Source organism: Enhydra lutris, unplaced genomic scaffold, assembly GCF_002288905.1.
Source record: "Enhydra lutris kenyoni isolate GAN:26980312 unplaced genomic scaffold, ASM228890v2 scaffoldscaffold40, whole genome shotgun sequence".
NCBI lineage: Eukaryota > Metazoa > Chordata > Mammalia > Carnivora > Mustelidae > Enhydra > Enhydra lutris.
Genome location: NW_019154124.1, coordinates 1,817,340 through 1,831,499, shown reverse-complemented (window position 1 = coordinate 1,831,499; position 14,160 = coordinate 1,817,340). Strand labels below are relative to the sequence as shown.

General features: G+C 41.9%; 1 protein-coding gene across 1 annotated transcript in view; it reads right to left on the bottom strand.

Annotated features, from left to right (window-relative positions):
• Positions 1 to 1,768: 1,768 nt before the first annotated feature.
• LOC111155325 (solute carrier family 26 member 3) overlaps positions 1,769 to 14,160 on the bottom strand; it is a 30,504-nt gene continuing 18,112 nt past the window's right edge. Inside the window, exons 9-21 of the mRNA XM_022515466.1 lie at positions 13,653 to 13,800; positions 13,426 to 13,539; positions 13,237 to 13,314; positions 10,253 to 10,348; positions 9,080 to 9,186; positions 7,896 to 7,965; positions 7,713 to 7,805; positions 6,980 to 7,075; positions 6,177 to 6,410; positions 4,558 to 4,612; positions 3,786 to 3,928; positions 3,601 to 3,666; positions 1,769 to 1,792 (exon numbers count right to left, since the gene is read on the bottom strand). Of these exons, the coding sequence (XP_022371174.1) occupies positions 1,769 to 1,792; positions 3,601 to 3,666; positions 3,786 to 3,928; positions 4,558 to 4,612; positions 6,177 to 6,410; positions 6,980 to 7,075; positions 7,713 to 7,805; positions 7,896 to 7,965; positions 9,080 to 9,186; positions 10,253 to 10,348; positions 13,237 to 13,314; positions 13,426 to 13,539; positions 13,653 to 13,800 (1,324 nt within the window). The remainder of the gene's footprint in view (positions 1,793 to 3,600; positions 3,667 to 3,785; positions 3,929 to 4,557; positions 4,613 to 6,176; positions 6,411 to 6,979; positions 7,076 to 7,712; positions 7,806 to 7,895; positions 7,966 to 9,079; positions 9,187 to 10,252; positions 10,349 to 13,236; positions 13,315 to 13,425; positions 13,540 to 13,652; positions 13,801 to 14,160) is intronic.

Below are 14,160 nucleotides of genomic sequence, written 5' to 3'. Positions count from 1 at the left end.
AGTTGTTCTATCTCCCAGTTGCGTCACTGGATATCCTCTTCCATTCAGTGCTTGCTCTGACTTACGTAAGTTTTCTTTTTGTCTTCCAACATGATCTCTTGGCCTTTTCCTAAATCAGGGATCAGATTTTTGTACCAGTTTTCAATAGTCGCTCTGAGTCAGGTAAGGAGAGGCCCAACCCCATGTGTTCCCATTACCCAAAAAAGCATATCCACCTTAGAAGCCTAAGAGAAGAAAATGTTTAAGTGTGAGGATAAGTGAACCTCTAAGATGTTAAAGTTGAATAGATTGAAATGGGGGTGCAATGCTTGGAGTGCTCCATGTTAAAAACTTTGATTAGCAAGAAGCGTATAAAGAGCCCCTTTATTTGGGAAGTTGCAGACATCAGCCACAATCCTACGTCAGGCTTTTGCTCCATTCCCAAGCCAAATGATCAGTGAAACAGGCCTATGATCTCAATTTCCACTCCCTGACCTCTACAAAGAGGTCTTAACTCGACATTCATGGGGTTAAAGGCATGGTATATAAATCCTATATAGTGTGTGTGTGTGTGTGTGTGTTCCCTAAAGTCCGTGGGGGTGGATCAAAATCTGTAAGGTATCTATGACTCAAAAATTTAAGAGCTGTTCCTTCAAAGAGTGCTTATATTCTAATTTTTAAGAGTAGCTATGTAAATAAACATTTGTTTTACCTTACTGTCATTGATTTTAAGTCTAATAGACTCAGTAAAGACACTAATAGATGATAGAAGGGTACTTTGACAGTAAAGCTTTAGAGGTGAGGTTTAAAAGGATTGAGACTTTTCTCATTGACAAAGTTATTTTTTACAAAGTTACAAATTTATCTATTACATAAAATAAATACAACTTTGCATCAAGAACAATGCCAGCAAAAAAGAGAAGCGCGTGTGCGGAATCTCATCCTCCAGCTAAATTGAGCTCTAGAGCTGATACTCTGCCCTGTGAGTTCCAGATTACCAGCCGTGAAGAGTCAGACTTTGTCCTACTATCTTCGATTTCCTCTCAGACCAGGAAGAGCTGGTTACCCGTCATGTTTTCTCTGCTTTCCACCTTCTTGCTTTTTCATTTCCTATCTTCATTAGCTTATCCAATTCTCATACTAAGAGGTGGAAGGAAAGGACTTGCCTTAAAAGCTAGTTACAGTTACAGATATTGGTGTTGGAAGGATTGTGTCTAGATCTGGGTAGGAGGTGGTTGGGTGCGTTAAAAAGCTATATTGATAATCAGGAACTCTGGGCAAAGTTAAGTGTCATTGCAAGGTTTCAGATGATTCTTGTGTGTCAGGTTTCTAGCCAGGCCATTACAGAGGGGACCCACAGCAGGCATATTTCAGAAAACTAACAAGAAATTTAATAAAACAAGACATATCCACTGTACAATGGAATTTTTAAAAATGGAAATAGATTCATATGAACTATAAATTATAAGAGTCAAAGCAGTGTTGTAAATACACTGCAAAACCTATGAATGAAGGTCATGACCTAGATGGGAATCTGTCAGTGCTATAAAAATACATATAAACAAAACATTTTCTTCCTCTGATAAACCTACAAGATATAAAATTAAGAGTATTTACATAATTTTCTACTACACACGTGAAAAATGTACCATGCTAGAACAATTTCGTTCCAAAGTTTGAAACATAATTCCGTCAAGTAAAAGTGTTCTTCATACAATGTATGAATACTTCCTGGGTATAAAGTTGTTCTTTATATTACAGGTGAGGATCCATCTGAATTATATTTTGGTTAGAATTTTGTTTCAACTGGTACCTGGAAGAAGATAGAAAGTTCTGGTTCTTAAAAGTTCTGGTCTTAGAAGATGTGTCCCTTTCAATAATCTGATCTTAGAGCAAATGTGGTCCATCTTGCTAAAATGAAGACCTAGAATTTACCAGAGTTAACCACAAATTTTTTGTCTTGAATTTTAATGATCACATACCTTCCACTGCTACTTGGTTAACATAGACCCATGTGATACCATGTTGTGATGTAAGTGTACCTTTCAAAGGCCTAATTTAACTTAATCAAAATGACAGTACAACAGTTGTAGCAATACCCCCCTTCACAACTGTGTCAGTGGACACACAAGCTCCAAGGGGCTCTGCGTGCTGGCCGGGCACATTCAGCTTCCATGTGGGTCACTGCTGGTTGCCTGATTTGTCTTTCTCTAAGGAATGTAGTGAGGAGTTCATGTTAAATTTTTGTTGTTGTTGTTTTAATATGTGGAGACAGATACAGGATGGTCCTGACTACATTCTGTTGGGTGGTTGGTTCTGAAGCTTTGATTTGACTCGTTAGGTATACGTTCGGTTTCTACACTTTATCTTTTCCAACTTGGTGATAGTTCTGAATCCAACTACTGGGGAGAGGATTTCTCGTAAGGCTCTACTTAGAGGGGGCTCAGGCAAGGTGACCCATGTGGATTTCTCTAGAATCCAGCCCTGGAAAACATGGCTGGCTGGAAAACATGATTAGTGCTTTCTGCGAATGTGCTCTCATTCAGGCCTGTCTAACTTCTGGAATGGCTTTTTCATTGAACTCTTCTTATTTGGCATAAGTTTTAATAAGGACCTAGGGTTATCTTATTCTAGATACATCTTCATTTCTAATCTAAATTCCTTTTTTTTTTCTTCTTAAACCTTTCCTCAAATAAGAGAAATACCATCAGCCACCTCTCATACTTGAAAGCAATCTTTAGATTCTTTCTCAGGATCCCTAATTCCATTAGTCTTTCACCAAAGGATAGAACCAGTGTACCATAGTGAATAGAGCCCAGGGCTTGGCATCAGACAGATCTTGCTTCAAATCCTGTTATTGTCACTTTGGTTGGTGTGTGACTTCAAGCAAATTAGTTAAGCTCTCTGAGCCCTCCCTAATTTCCTCATTTATGAAATGATATTTTCTTCACATATTGTTGTAAGGATGAGATAATGAATGTGACACACCTGCCATGTACCTGACCTGTAGCAGATACCTAATTTGATTTGTGATTCTGCTTTTCCCAGACTGGAGCCCTCCCTTAAAGGACTGAATATTCTAGAGATGAATGTTCTAAAATGAAATAGAACTACCCAGTTAAATGAACTTGACACCTTCTAGTAAGGAAGGAGAGGAGCTTAACTTCACTTTCACTGCTGGCCTAGGCTCTGTGGTGGGGACTTCCCCATGCACCTGGGAAACAGGAAGTGAGTATGAGCTTCTCAGCGCCATCACTAATCCATCTGTAAGTGGAAACAGCCAAACTTTCTCTGCCTCCTGGATTGTTATAAGAGTAGAATAACATCTTGGTTGTAAGTACTTTGAAAACATAAAGATCTCTCTCTCTGTATGCTCAATATTGCATTAATAGAGACCTAGTATCACTATTTTCTATCTTTTTTGTACTGGTCTGGGTTTCTTTTCTCCCAAAGTCCCTATGAACACTGGCATTGCTTCTGTTTTCTAGGGAAGAGGCCCAGTGGCTCAAACAAGGGCTGGACTTTCTGCAGCCTGCTGGAAGAGGCCTCACTGCTTTTCAGTCTTTTTTGTTGCTGTTGTTGTGATGTCTAGATACAGCTAACATTGTTGAAGAATCTTACCTGACATTCTCGATTACGTAATCCTCCATTTGTATTTATGGTAAAATCAAATTTCATTTCTTTTTCCTGAGAAAACCAGAATAGAATCATGGGTTAGGAACATTAAAAAAAATGTTGAAAAAGAAAGGGGAATTGAAGTACAGATGGTTTTTATATAAATGTGAAAGTCACCAAAGAGCTGGTACCTGACTGGCATTAAACTTTGAACCATTGTAGTCCTTTGTCATCCAAATGTGCAAGACAGCATCATGGATTGTTAAGAAGAAGATTGAGTCCTTGACTTCATCGTCAAAAAAGTCACACTGTGCAAGCTTCTCAATGAAATCGTCTGAAGAGTGGGAAAGAAAGAATAACAGGAAGAAGTAATTGTTCAGCCACAGGTCTCTTCTTGAGACTGGAGATCTGAATTTCCGTTTGCAAACATGCAGTTCATTGATGTTTGGTAAGGTGTTTGGCGATCGCAATGGTGCGATACCAGCGTACTATTAGTATGGTGTTTTCTGGAACAAAAGGATACCTTTCTAATAAAAGAAAACATTTACTGCCCTAATAAGAAAGAAAAGATTCCAATGAGGAAGAAAATCAATCCATTTTCCTTTAGGCAAAATCCTAGTGAGTTAATCTCCCTGGCTAATGATTATAGCAGCAAGTATGGCTTATACAAAATTGGGATTCTGCCAAAATAGGACATATGCTCATAGACCAGTGATATGCTCTGGTTCTGGATTGCTAGACCTATTATCTACCAGTTACTTACTGTAGTCCATTTTCCTAATAAAGAGAATACATATAAAGTCATATATAATATAATTACTATATTAATATACTAGTATATATTAATATACATTATTATTATAATTAATAGATCATAAACAAGACCTAGACTTTGGAGAGGCCGTCTACATTGAGAGTTGGCCATGAGCCTGAAGTGATTGTCAGAACATAAAAACAACTTACCATCACTTCCAACAATATACACATCTACATTGATCCTGATAAAGTCTTGTAGAATCTGTTAAAAAGAAAGTAGATCTTCCTTAGGAAACAGTTTTACTTGTCAGAAACATAAAATGATCATAATTATGCCTTATGGATATTGTGTTGCTTAGAGAACCTTTTACATTTACATTTAAAAGAGATAATGGTATAAAGAGACACTAAAATTAATAACAAGGCTCTGTGGTGGAAGGAAATAAATCCAAAGGAAAGAACTCTCCTCTTCAGAAAGAAGTTAAAAATGATCATTCCTGTGGGAAGTATGATGGGGAAATCTTCTGTTTCCACTCACAAGATGGGCTCTGATTTAATCTGAAAACCAATTCCTTTATGGGATGACCTTGACCAGAGCTTTCTTGCTGCACAGAAGTAGAAAAACCCAAAACCCTATGGCTTGTAACCTGTTTATTATTCCTGTCCACAGTGACTGGATGTAGTAACACCAGTGAATCTTGATTTGTTTTCTAGGTCCTAGGCTAAGAATGAATACCAGTAGTGATGTGAGTGAGGTCATATAAGATAAGAAGAGTTACTGTTGATCATTTTAGATGATCATTAAAATCATTGTCAATCATCAGTAAACACCAAACCTCTACAAGGCACTGAACCAAGAATAAGGGCTTTAAAGAAACATAAGGCAGAGTCCCTGTCCTTTGTGCTATACTGCTGGGACCAGAAACAAATTGTGTGTGTGTGTGTGTTATGTGTGTATGTGTGTGTTTTCTCCAAAGCTAAAACAACTGGAAGAAAAGGAAAAGCAAGCAGTTTTGAGAGTTCTGTGATGTTAAGATTTTTTTTTTTTAAAGTCTGAGGGAAACAAAATCGATTCAGTTTTCTAATTTTGTATTCAGTTCACCCATATTTAATAGACCTTATCTTAGCTCAGTTCTTATGTAGGCAGATGTCTGTGACAACCCCAGAAAAAGAGGGGTAAATGTGGAATGTCTTAAATTTTCTTTAATCTCTCTCTGTATCTCTGTTGGAAACCAGTTTATTTTAGAAATGCTCACAGAACCATGGAAAGAAAACAGAGTACAACCTGAAGCTGTTAGTCCTATTTTTAAATCACACATGACATCGATTCTTTCACATAGCTCCTTTTTTGGTGAGGTGGGAGTGATGGGGGGTGAGGGAGAGGTTTTGGATAGCAAAGTGAAATTTCATCAGTTTGTAATGGATAAAGACAAAACAAAAGGATCTGCTATTCCACCTTTGTCGAAGATCATCCCAAATGTTCTGTATTTTAGGACAACTTCGATACAGTGCCCACAGGATCTAAAGGTCCTACAGAGCTGGGATTTCATAGGAGTGTGGGCATAGTTGTGCAGTGGCAAGTTCAGCGTACGTTAGAAATATGGGTGTGGTTGTCTTCAAATTTATATGCCAGCCTCCTGGGAAATGCTCTTTCAAAGAGCTCAGTGAACGCACCACATCCACTCCCACTCTCTGTGTGGACTATCCTAAAATTACGATTTGCTTCTGGGTAAGTGTGTATGATCTAAAGAACCATCTTTCCTCAACTATATCTTTTTACCTTTGGCCACTGATAGGTTGTGTTCATTCAGAAAGAAAGTAATTACCGTTTTGAGCCCCCTCATTGAAGAAATGTCAAGAAATGACACTGCTGAAAAGTCAAGAATAAGGCTATGCAGGCTGGTTTTAGGGACCACCATGTTGAGAGGAAGATCGGCATTCCAGTCTATCTGGAAGGGCAGGTCGCTGGTGTTGATTGGCTGGTCCAGTTCTTCTATCTCGTTGTTGTCCAGCTCATCGTCGGAATCTTTAAAGCCATCATTGGTGCATATGAACCCTTTCTGCAAGAGAAGACAAGAACTACGCTTGATAGCTCTGACCAAGAGAAACATTGCCTGTGTCAAAAATACCCAGTGAGTTTCTGAAGCTCACATTCAAAGTCAGCTCAAGCCCTTTCCTTCTGAGAAGCAACGTTTTCCCAGGAAAACAAAAGTTTTAAGGAGACCCTCAAAGATGCCATTGAAAAAAACAATACTGACGCCCGACATACCTGGTTTATCCAGCATTTCACTTAAAGGAATGGAACCAACACCTTGAACTACATTTTATACGCTTTTAGCTATAATACCCAGAAATGTGGTCAAGAAACTTACTGGTTTCATCCCTAGGAAATAATCAAAGTCTCACTGGACTTGAGAGGCCCTTAGGAAAAACAAAGGAGGCCTACAAGATTTTTGCTAAAATGCTATATAATTTGGTCACACAAATTGTCAGATGTATATGTAGTCCACGCTGGGCTAAGGTTTTGTTGGTTCCAGGAATAATCAGTGCATGTTGAAATGATAATTCACTTATGGTTAAATACAAAAATATAATTTTTCCCATTAAAAAAAGAAAGAAAGAAACTTACTGGCGTCGCTTGCAACAGGCCTTTCTTCTGCAGCTTCCGGATTTTTTTCAAAGCTTTGTTGCGCTTGCGTAGAATTCTTAGCGGGTTGAAGCCAACCTGAAAAATCCATTGCTGTCTTACAAGAGTGTGGAATAGGATGCTGCTGAATATCCTGTAACAGAATTCTAATAACTTTAAGTGGGATGGGTTGGGATTGGGGCACATAATAACAATATGTGTAAGAAAACGTAGAAGTGGTTCAAACAACAACAGTGACAGCATTGTGTCAACAACTTTGGTCTGCTCAGCCTGTGTGCTGTTACTAACATTCAAAAACCTGGGGCTTCTGGGTGGCTCAGTGGTTAAGCATCTGCCTTTGGCTCAGGTCATGATCCCAGGGTTCTGGGATCGAGCCCCATACTCAGCAGGGAGCCTGCTTCTCCCTCTCCCTCTACTGCTCCCCCTTCTTGTGCTATCACTCTCTCTGTCAAATAAATAAATAAAATCTTAAAAAAAAAAAGGTGACTCTGCTTTGAACCTTATCCTAAAGGGCCTTATTTCCCAACATATTAATAGACACCTTATAAAGTAGTTTTACCTGCTCTGGAACACGGGACAGAAAAACATGAACACAATCCAACTTCAACATATGTGAAATCAGTCACCCTCTGGTTACAGAGAAAACATTTCATTCCTAGATATATGGTGGAATTACCAAAAAAAAAACCAAAAAAAAAAAAAAAAAAAACCTTACAGCATCGATAAGTTTCTGTTTAAAGAAATGAATATTTGCGAAGTAGATGGGGGCTGGACACCTGAAGATCTTCACCCCTTCTGGCTCATACATCTGTAAGGCAGAGAAGTAACATGAGACAGGCCCACAGGACTCATATTAATATCTTTCAGCAAGTCAAAGTAAAAAACAGATCTTCCTTACGTCAGAGTAATCCTTCTTATTCTTGTAGATGTTGCTCCTTCCCACGTTAGCCAGAGTGCTGCATTTTGGACTGCAGGGAAAATCGACACCAAGTGAATCACTTGTGAGCGTGTGTGAGGCCTGTAAGGCTAACACCGACTTCTCCTAGCAAATCAAGGCTACGAGCAGGCTCACTTTCAAAATGTAAAAGGCTGGGGAATCATCATGTCATTGGATACCTTGGGGGGCAAGCACCTTGTTTTACCTATCCTAGAACAACGCCTTCCATTTACCACCTTCCAGCTTACAAAGTGCTCGCATATGCTTTTGCTCTTTGGGTTCAGAATATCCTAGTTATTCAGTGAAATTGATACAATCATCCAGTTGTACAGGTGAGAGCATGGAGAAGCACAATGTTTTGCCTAAACCACTCGGTCTGTCTCTGTGATTGATGGGTCCCCGAGAAATGAATGAAAAGATGACGAAATCAGAGGAGGCAGGAACACTTCAACATAAATATGTTCCATCAGCCAGAGATTAACATTAACCACCCCACCTTCTGTCCTAGAACTCCTGAGCCACCAAGAAGCCTATTTCTCTGTAACATCATGCCATCCAACATAGGCTGAGACATTATAATGGTGACATTATATGGCAGAGATTTAAGAATCAGGAAGATGTTTGGACTGGTTGTTAAGAATCAAGAATGCTAACTAGTCTTTGTGGACTTTTTGGATGACAGGGGCCTTTGAGAAGTTCTCTAGCCCAGCCCCGTTTTTAGATGGGAGAGCAATCCAGCAACCCGTAAAGAGGAACAACCCTCCACTAGATGTGGAGAATCCCACAGTCTTCTCTGGAACCCATTTTCATGTCTGGCAAGACTATGGCAAAGACATGACACCTGCTCAGAGGATAATGACTTCCAGTTTCCACTGGGCAAAGAGACTCTGCAGTACATATGATTTCTCTGAATTGGTGGCAAAGCAGGGAACAGATCAGTAGCTGGTGGGACCTGGGCTGAAATTCTGAGGTCAGGACATGTCTATGGCCCTTCAGGCCTTGAGGAGGAGGAAAAATGGACCAGCCGGTCTTGATAGATGTGCATGCCTGTCAACTAAACTACTTTCCCCTGAAACTGTGATGTTTGACCCCCTCCCACAGAAAGGTCCAAGTCTGTAAGGAGGCAGAGCATGACGAACACTCACAATTGGGTCCTGAACACAATGGTCAGAAGCTGAAACGCCACGCTAGCTGCCAGGCCCAAACCGAGTCCCAGGACAATGGCAAAGATGAAGGTCATGATCCAAATTAGCTGTGAAAAGAAGGCAACACGCACTACAATTTACTCTGACTCAACCACAGTGTCTTAGGTCCAGAGCTTTGAGAAAGCATGAACTTCTAGAGCCAAAGCAGAGGCTGGAAGTGTGCAGAACAAGGGACCTGCCTCAAGGGATCATTTCTTTTTTTTTATTAAAGATTTTTATTTATTTATTTAAGAGAGAGAGGGAACAAGCAGGGAGCAGCAGGCAGAGGGAGAAGCAGACTCACTTCTGAGCAGGGAACCCGATCCCAGGACCCTGGGATCACGACCAAGCCAAAGGCAGACACTCAGCCAGCTGAGCCACCCAGGCTCCCTGAGAGTGTGTCCTGACCCAGTTACGGAAGTAACTGAGTCTATATGGCACAATTAAAACTGTAGAACCAACAGTTGTTGGTTAAAATCAGCAAAGTAACTGACAGCGCTTCTCCTGATTTCTTACTGGTGGCCTGCTGATTTAATAAATGGCCACTATCTGCACAAGAATGTCAGCATGTCAAAAGGGTGTTAAAATCCCCAATAATCATCTACCAGGAACAAGAGTAAACCAATACAGCTGATTAGTTTATGCTCGTTATGTACCATAGGATATGTTAACCACCTTTTTATGCCCCAGACTTTGATCCTGATAAAATTATGGACTCTGCGTCTCATCACAAGGCATGTCAAGAGCAGGGGGAGACTTTATAGGGTATTTCCAAAAGAAATGTTCAGAATTGAAAAATGTTGCAGATTCTCTGGAAACAAACATCCGATGTAATGAAAAACTGAAGCAACCATATCCCACTAGTGTTTCATGGAGCATCTCCTTCTTGCCAGTGGCCTGTCCTTTTAAATTAAAATCCCAAAGAGGGATCATTAGAGTATGCAGTTTAAAAATAGCAAAGGAAGGGGCAGCTGGGTGGCATCGTTGGTTGGTTTGGCCTTGGATTCTTGGTCCCCACTCCATACAGGGACATCATGGGTGTGAGATCGAGCCCCAGTTGGGTTCTCAGCTCAGCATGGAGTCCGAAATCAGCATATTGTTCTGATTTCTCTCTCAAATACCACCTCTACTCACACAATCATACTTATCCTTTCGCCAGAGTCTTCGTATCTCTGTGAACTGCATCAGCATTCCTTTCAAGTTCCCAAGTGCTAATGCCGCCAGGACAGACTGCAAAAAAACATAAACAGCAGATGTACTTAAAGATAAATAAGTCATACAGAAATAAGGGTGAAGGTTGTAGATAAGCATGTCCTTTAAAGGGCCTCCAAGCCCAGCCCAGAACACACCCTTTTTCCGGTGTCTAGTGCCCTGCAGGACATAGCAGACCTAAGACTCTGACCTATTCCCAGGGATGCATTTGTCCCCACCATGGTGACAATGCCAGGCTCTGGGTAGAGGAAAGCACTTACTGGCCTGAACCTTGGGACAGAGGCAGGCAGATCTTAAGACCGATGCCTGAAATGAAACTTTCCCAATCAGAGACAGTCTAATGTGTGTTTATTTATTGGAGGTGGAGAGAAGGGGTTGCTCTTTGTTTAAAAAAAAAAACAAAACTTGGGGAACTTGCAGCACCCAGAATCATAATTCAAACCTTTGAGGATGATCAGCCTTCAACCATTTTTTATGTTTTTTACAAAGCATTTATTTATTTATTTGAGAGAGAGAGAGAACATGTGCATGTGAGAGGGGCAGAGGAAGAGGGAGAGAATCTCAAGCAGACTCCGGACTGAGTGTGACATTGAAAAGGAAGTTGCTAGTTAAGTACTGGTTAACTGGTTAGAACTAGTTAGTTCGCAAATGAATGCCAGTTACAAAATTGTGAAAACTGAGTAGGGTCTGTTGACAGCACGGTGCCAGTGTCCCTGTCCTGGTTCTGATCACGCACTGCAGCAACTGTAAGACGTCCCCGCTGTGCTGGGTGGGTGAGGCGGGTGCGCAAGGCACTGTAGGCTGTGCCCCTCTGCTGGGGGACCCGAGGATAGAGCATGTCAGGTGCCCACTGCCGAGGAGTCTTACCCCTTCTCTTTCCATCAGGCGTCTTTTCCTTACCTGTTCAGTATTCCCCGGAGAAAAAATTTTTAAAATTTTTCAATGCAATACAGACACAAGAGAGCCCTTTAAAGAGTAAAGATTACAGAGCACTGAGAAGCCACAGAAAGGAAAAGGGATAATTTTTATCAGGAATCAGGTCTCCATACTGTACTTGATGTAAAGGATTAAATGGGTATAAAATGATAAGAACAGGGGCACCTGGGTGGCACAGTGGGTTAAGCATCTGGTTTCTGCTCAGGCCCTGACATCTGGGTCCTGGGATTGAGCCCTGTGTCGGGTTCCAAGCTCAGCGGGAAGTGGCTTGAGGTTCTCTCTCTCCCTCTCCCACTGTCCCTCCCACTTGTGCGTGCGCTCTCTCTCTCTCAAATAAATAAATAAAATCTTCTAAAAGATGCTGACAACTGCTGACGCTTAATCAGCACTCATTGATCACCAGCTCTTCTTGTGGGTTATTTTGCATAGTTCACATGACAAAGAGAAGCAAACTAGCTATTCAGGTCAAACAGATACTACAGATACAATGGCCTAAGTAGAACTCATCACACGGATCCTTTGTCAGTGGGGCTTTGACTCACAACACGGGCAATGTCCTGGGGTGTGCTTTATTCATGACAGAAATAGGTTTTTAACTGGCATGACTTCTTGAGGTTGGCCAAGTCAACATGGGCAATGTAGAGCCCAAGGGTACCCTTGGGAAGAAGCACGATAGGGTAGAATTCTCTAATAGGGGGGTTGCGTGTGCACTTAATTTTACTGAGATAGACATTCTATTTCTTTGGTGGAGACTTCATGATTCCTTCAATGCCATTCCTTTGGAAAGCAGTAGGCTAGACTGTAGAGAACACATATTCTTGGCAGTGAGTACTCTGCATGGCTTGAAGACAAAGTTGGCCAGTGAGGCTCTTTCGGACGACCACACTGTTAGTCTAGAAACCTGGGACCAGATTCACTTTCTAGCTACCAACCAGCAAGGAAAAAGGCTTAGATATCAACCAAGAAACACTATGGGCTGTGTCCAATCTCTATGCCCTTTGTAGTGAGAAATATAATATAATGTTTGTAGAATAATAACAATGTAATAAGTATACTAACAATAATGGCTACATTTATTAAATGCTTGTCCCGTGCAAGTCCTTAATGTGCATTATTTCATTTAGTTTTCACAGCAACTCTGTGAGGCAAGTGCTGTTTTCCTCCCTATTTTTACAAATGGAGAACGTGAAGTTCAGAGAGGTTCAGTAATTTGCCTAAAAGCACACAGAGAAAAAGAGGCAGAGCCTGGATTAGAAGGAGGTCTCCAGGACGTAAGGACCAATGTTCCGTGGAGCACCTCAAAATTACATCACCTCCACAGAAAACGAGGTATTTACTGTCGTCTGGTTTCCTACAGATCCTTTGTTTTCCAGGGTCTACTGTTACTTCTTTAATTGGAGGGTTGCAGCCATTTACAAAGCATGAACCCAAACCCTCAAAAACCACAGTTCAGGAGAGATGGACCAAGGAGCAAGAGGGTGACGGTGTGAGGTCTGTGTGGAGGGCCCCCCAGCCTATAACCTGAGAGTGTTGGTCTTGGAGTCCGACCAAACCCTGGAAATTGCAGGGTGGATCCGTGAGAACGGGTTGTGCGGCTGGTAGCACCACTCTCTGAACTTGATAGAGGCCCCAATGACCTCAGCCTCTAGGGGAATCTTCACTTCCATCAATCCACATTGAAGCTGTAGCACCTGGCCGTCTTTCTGTCTAAACATTAATTATTTTCAGGGCTTACAAAGATGTGGAGAGTGGAGCAGATAAGGGAGCTGGGGCTTTTGCATTCCTAGCATTCATAAAATGCTGCTGAAGACTTTGGCCCCAGACTATGGGCCAGGAAGTGTACTTGAGAATTTGCAGTTCCCGCATTTTCCTGTCTGGTTTGCACTTCCAGAATGGAAGAGCCAGGGTCCTTGATTCATCATCACCCGAAGCCGAGAAAGAGAGAGAACCCAAAGAGAGATGAGCGTTACCTTTTGTAGTGGTTCCAGAAGAAATCCAAGGGCTAAGATGACAATCAGCACGATGATAGCAGAGAGAATCCCAGCAATCTGTAAAGATGAAAAGATTGTCATTACAAAATCAGCATCCCCCCCCCAGCTTGGAGTCGCCAGTCGGGTCCCAACGCCAGGACAACCCCTGCATTGAAGACCCTCAACTACCTGTGTTTTGCCCCCAGTGCTCTCCTGAACCCCCGATCTGGAGAGGGCGGTACTCCCAGCAAAGCCTTTGAATGATCCACTGAATATGTTACTCAGTCCCAAGGCTATTAACTCCTGGCAGGAGAACAAAGAGGAATCTTTTTTAGAAATGGCACTGCGCTGGTATGATGTCCACAAAGTATTACTTGAAGTTGCCTAAAGAGGCCCAGCCCAGGTTGTAAACTTACTTGATTGCCATCGATCGGATAATCGTATTTGAGGGAGTAGACACTGGCCACGGAGAAGGCCACCACAAAGCCAACGATGGCAATGCTGAAGCTGTCCCCAATAGTCTCTTGGAAAATCTGTGTGTCCGGTGCGATGGGAGACTGAAATCTGAAAAGGAAATGGGGTGAGTCTGAGCATCACCCACCTTCAATGGCACTCACTTGTCCTCAGAAAAAGCCCAAATTCCTTAGCTGATTCCTTCCCGATCTATTCCTTCCAGAACCCTACTCCTGCTCGATCACTGTCATTTCCCAGAATTGATGCTCCAACCATACCACGCTTTTGTTTGTTTCTCAAAGACATCATCTGGGGGGCACCTGGGTGGCTCAGTGGGTTAAGCCTCTGCCTTCAGCTCAGGTCATGATCTCAGGGTCGTGGGATCGAGCCCCGCATCGGGCTCTCTGCTCGGCAGTGAGCCTGCTTCCTCCTCTCTCTGCCTGCCTCTCTGCCTACTTGTGATCTCTCTCG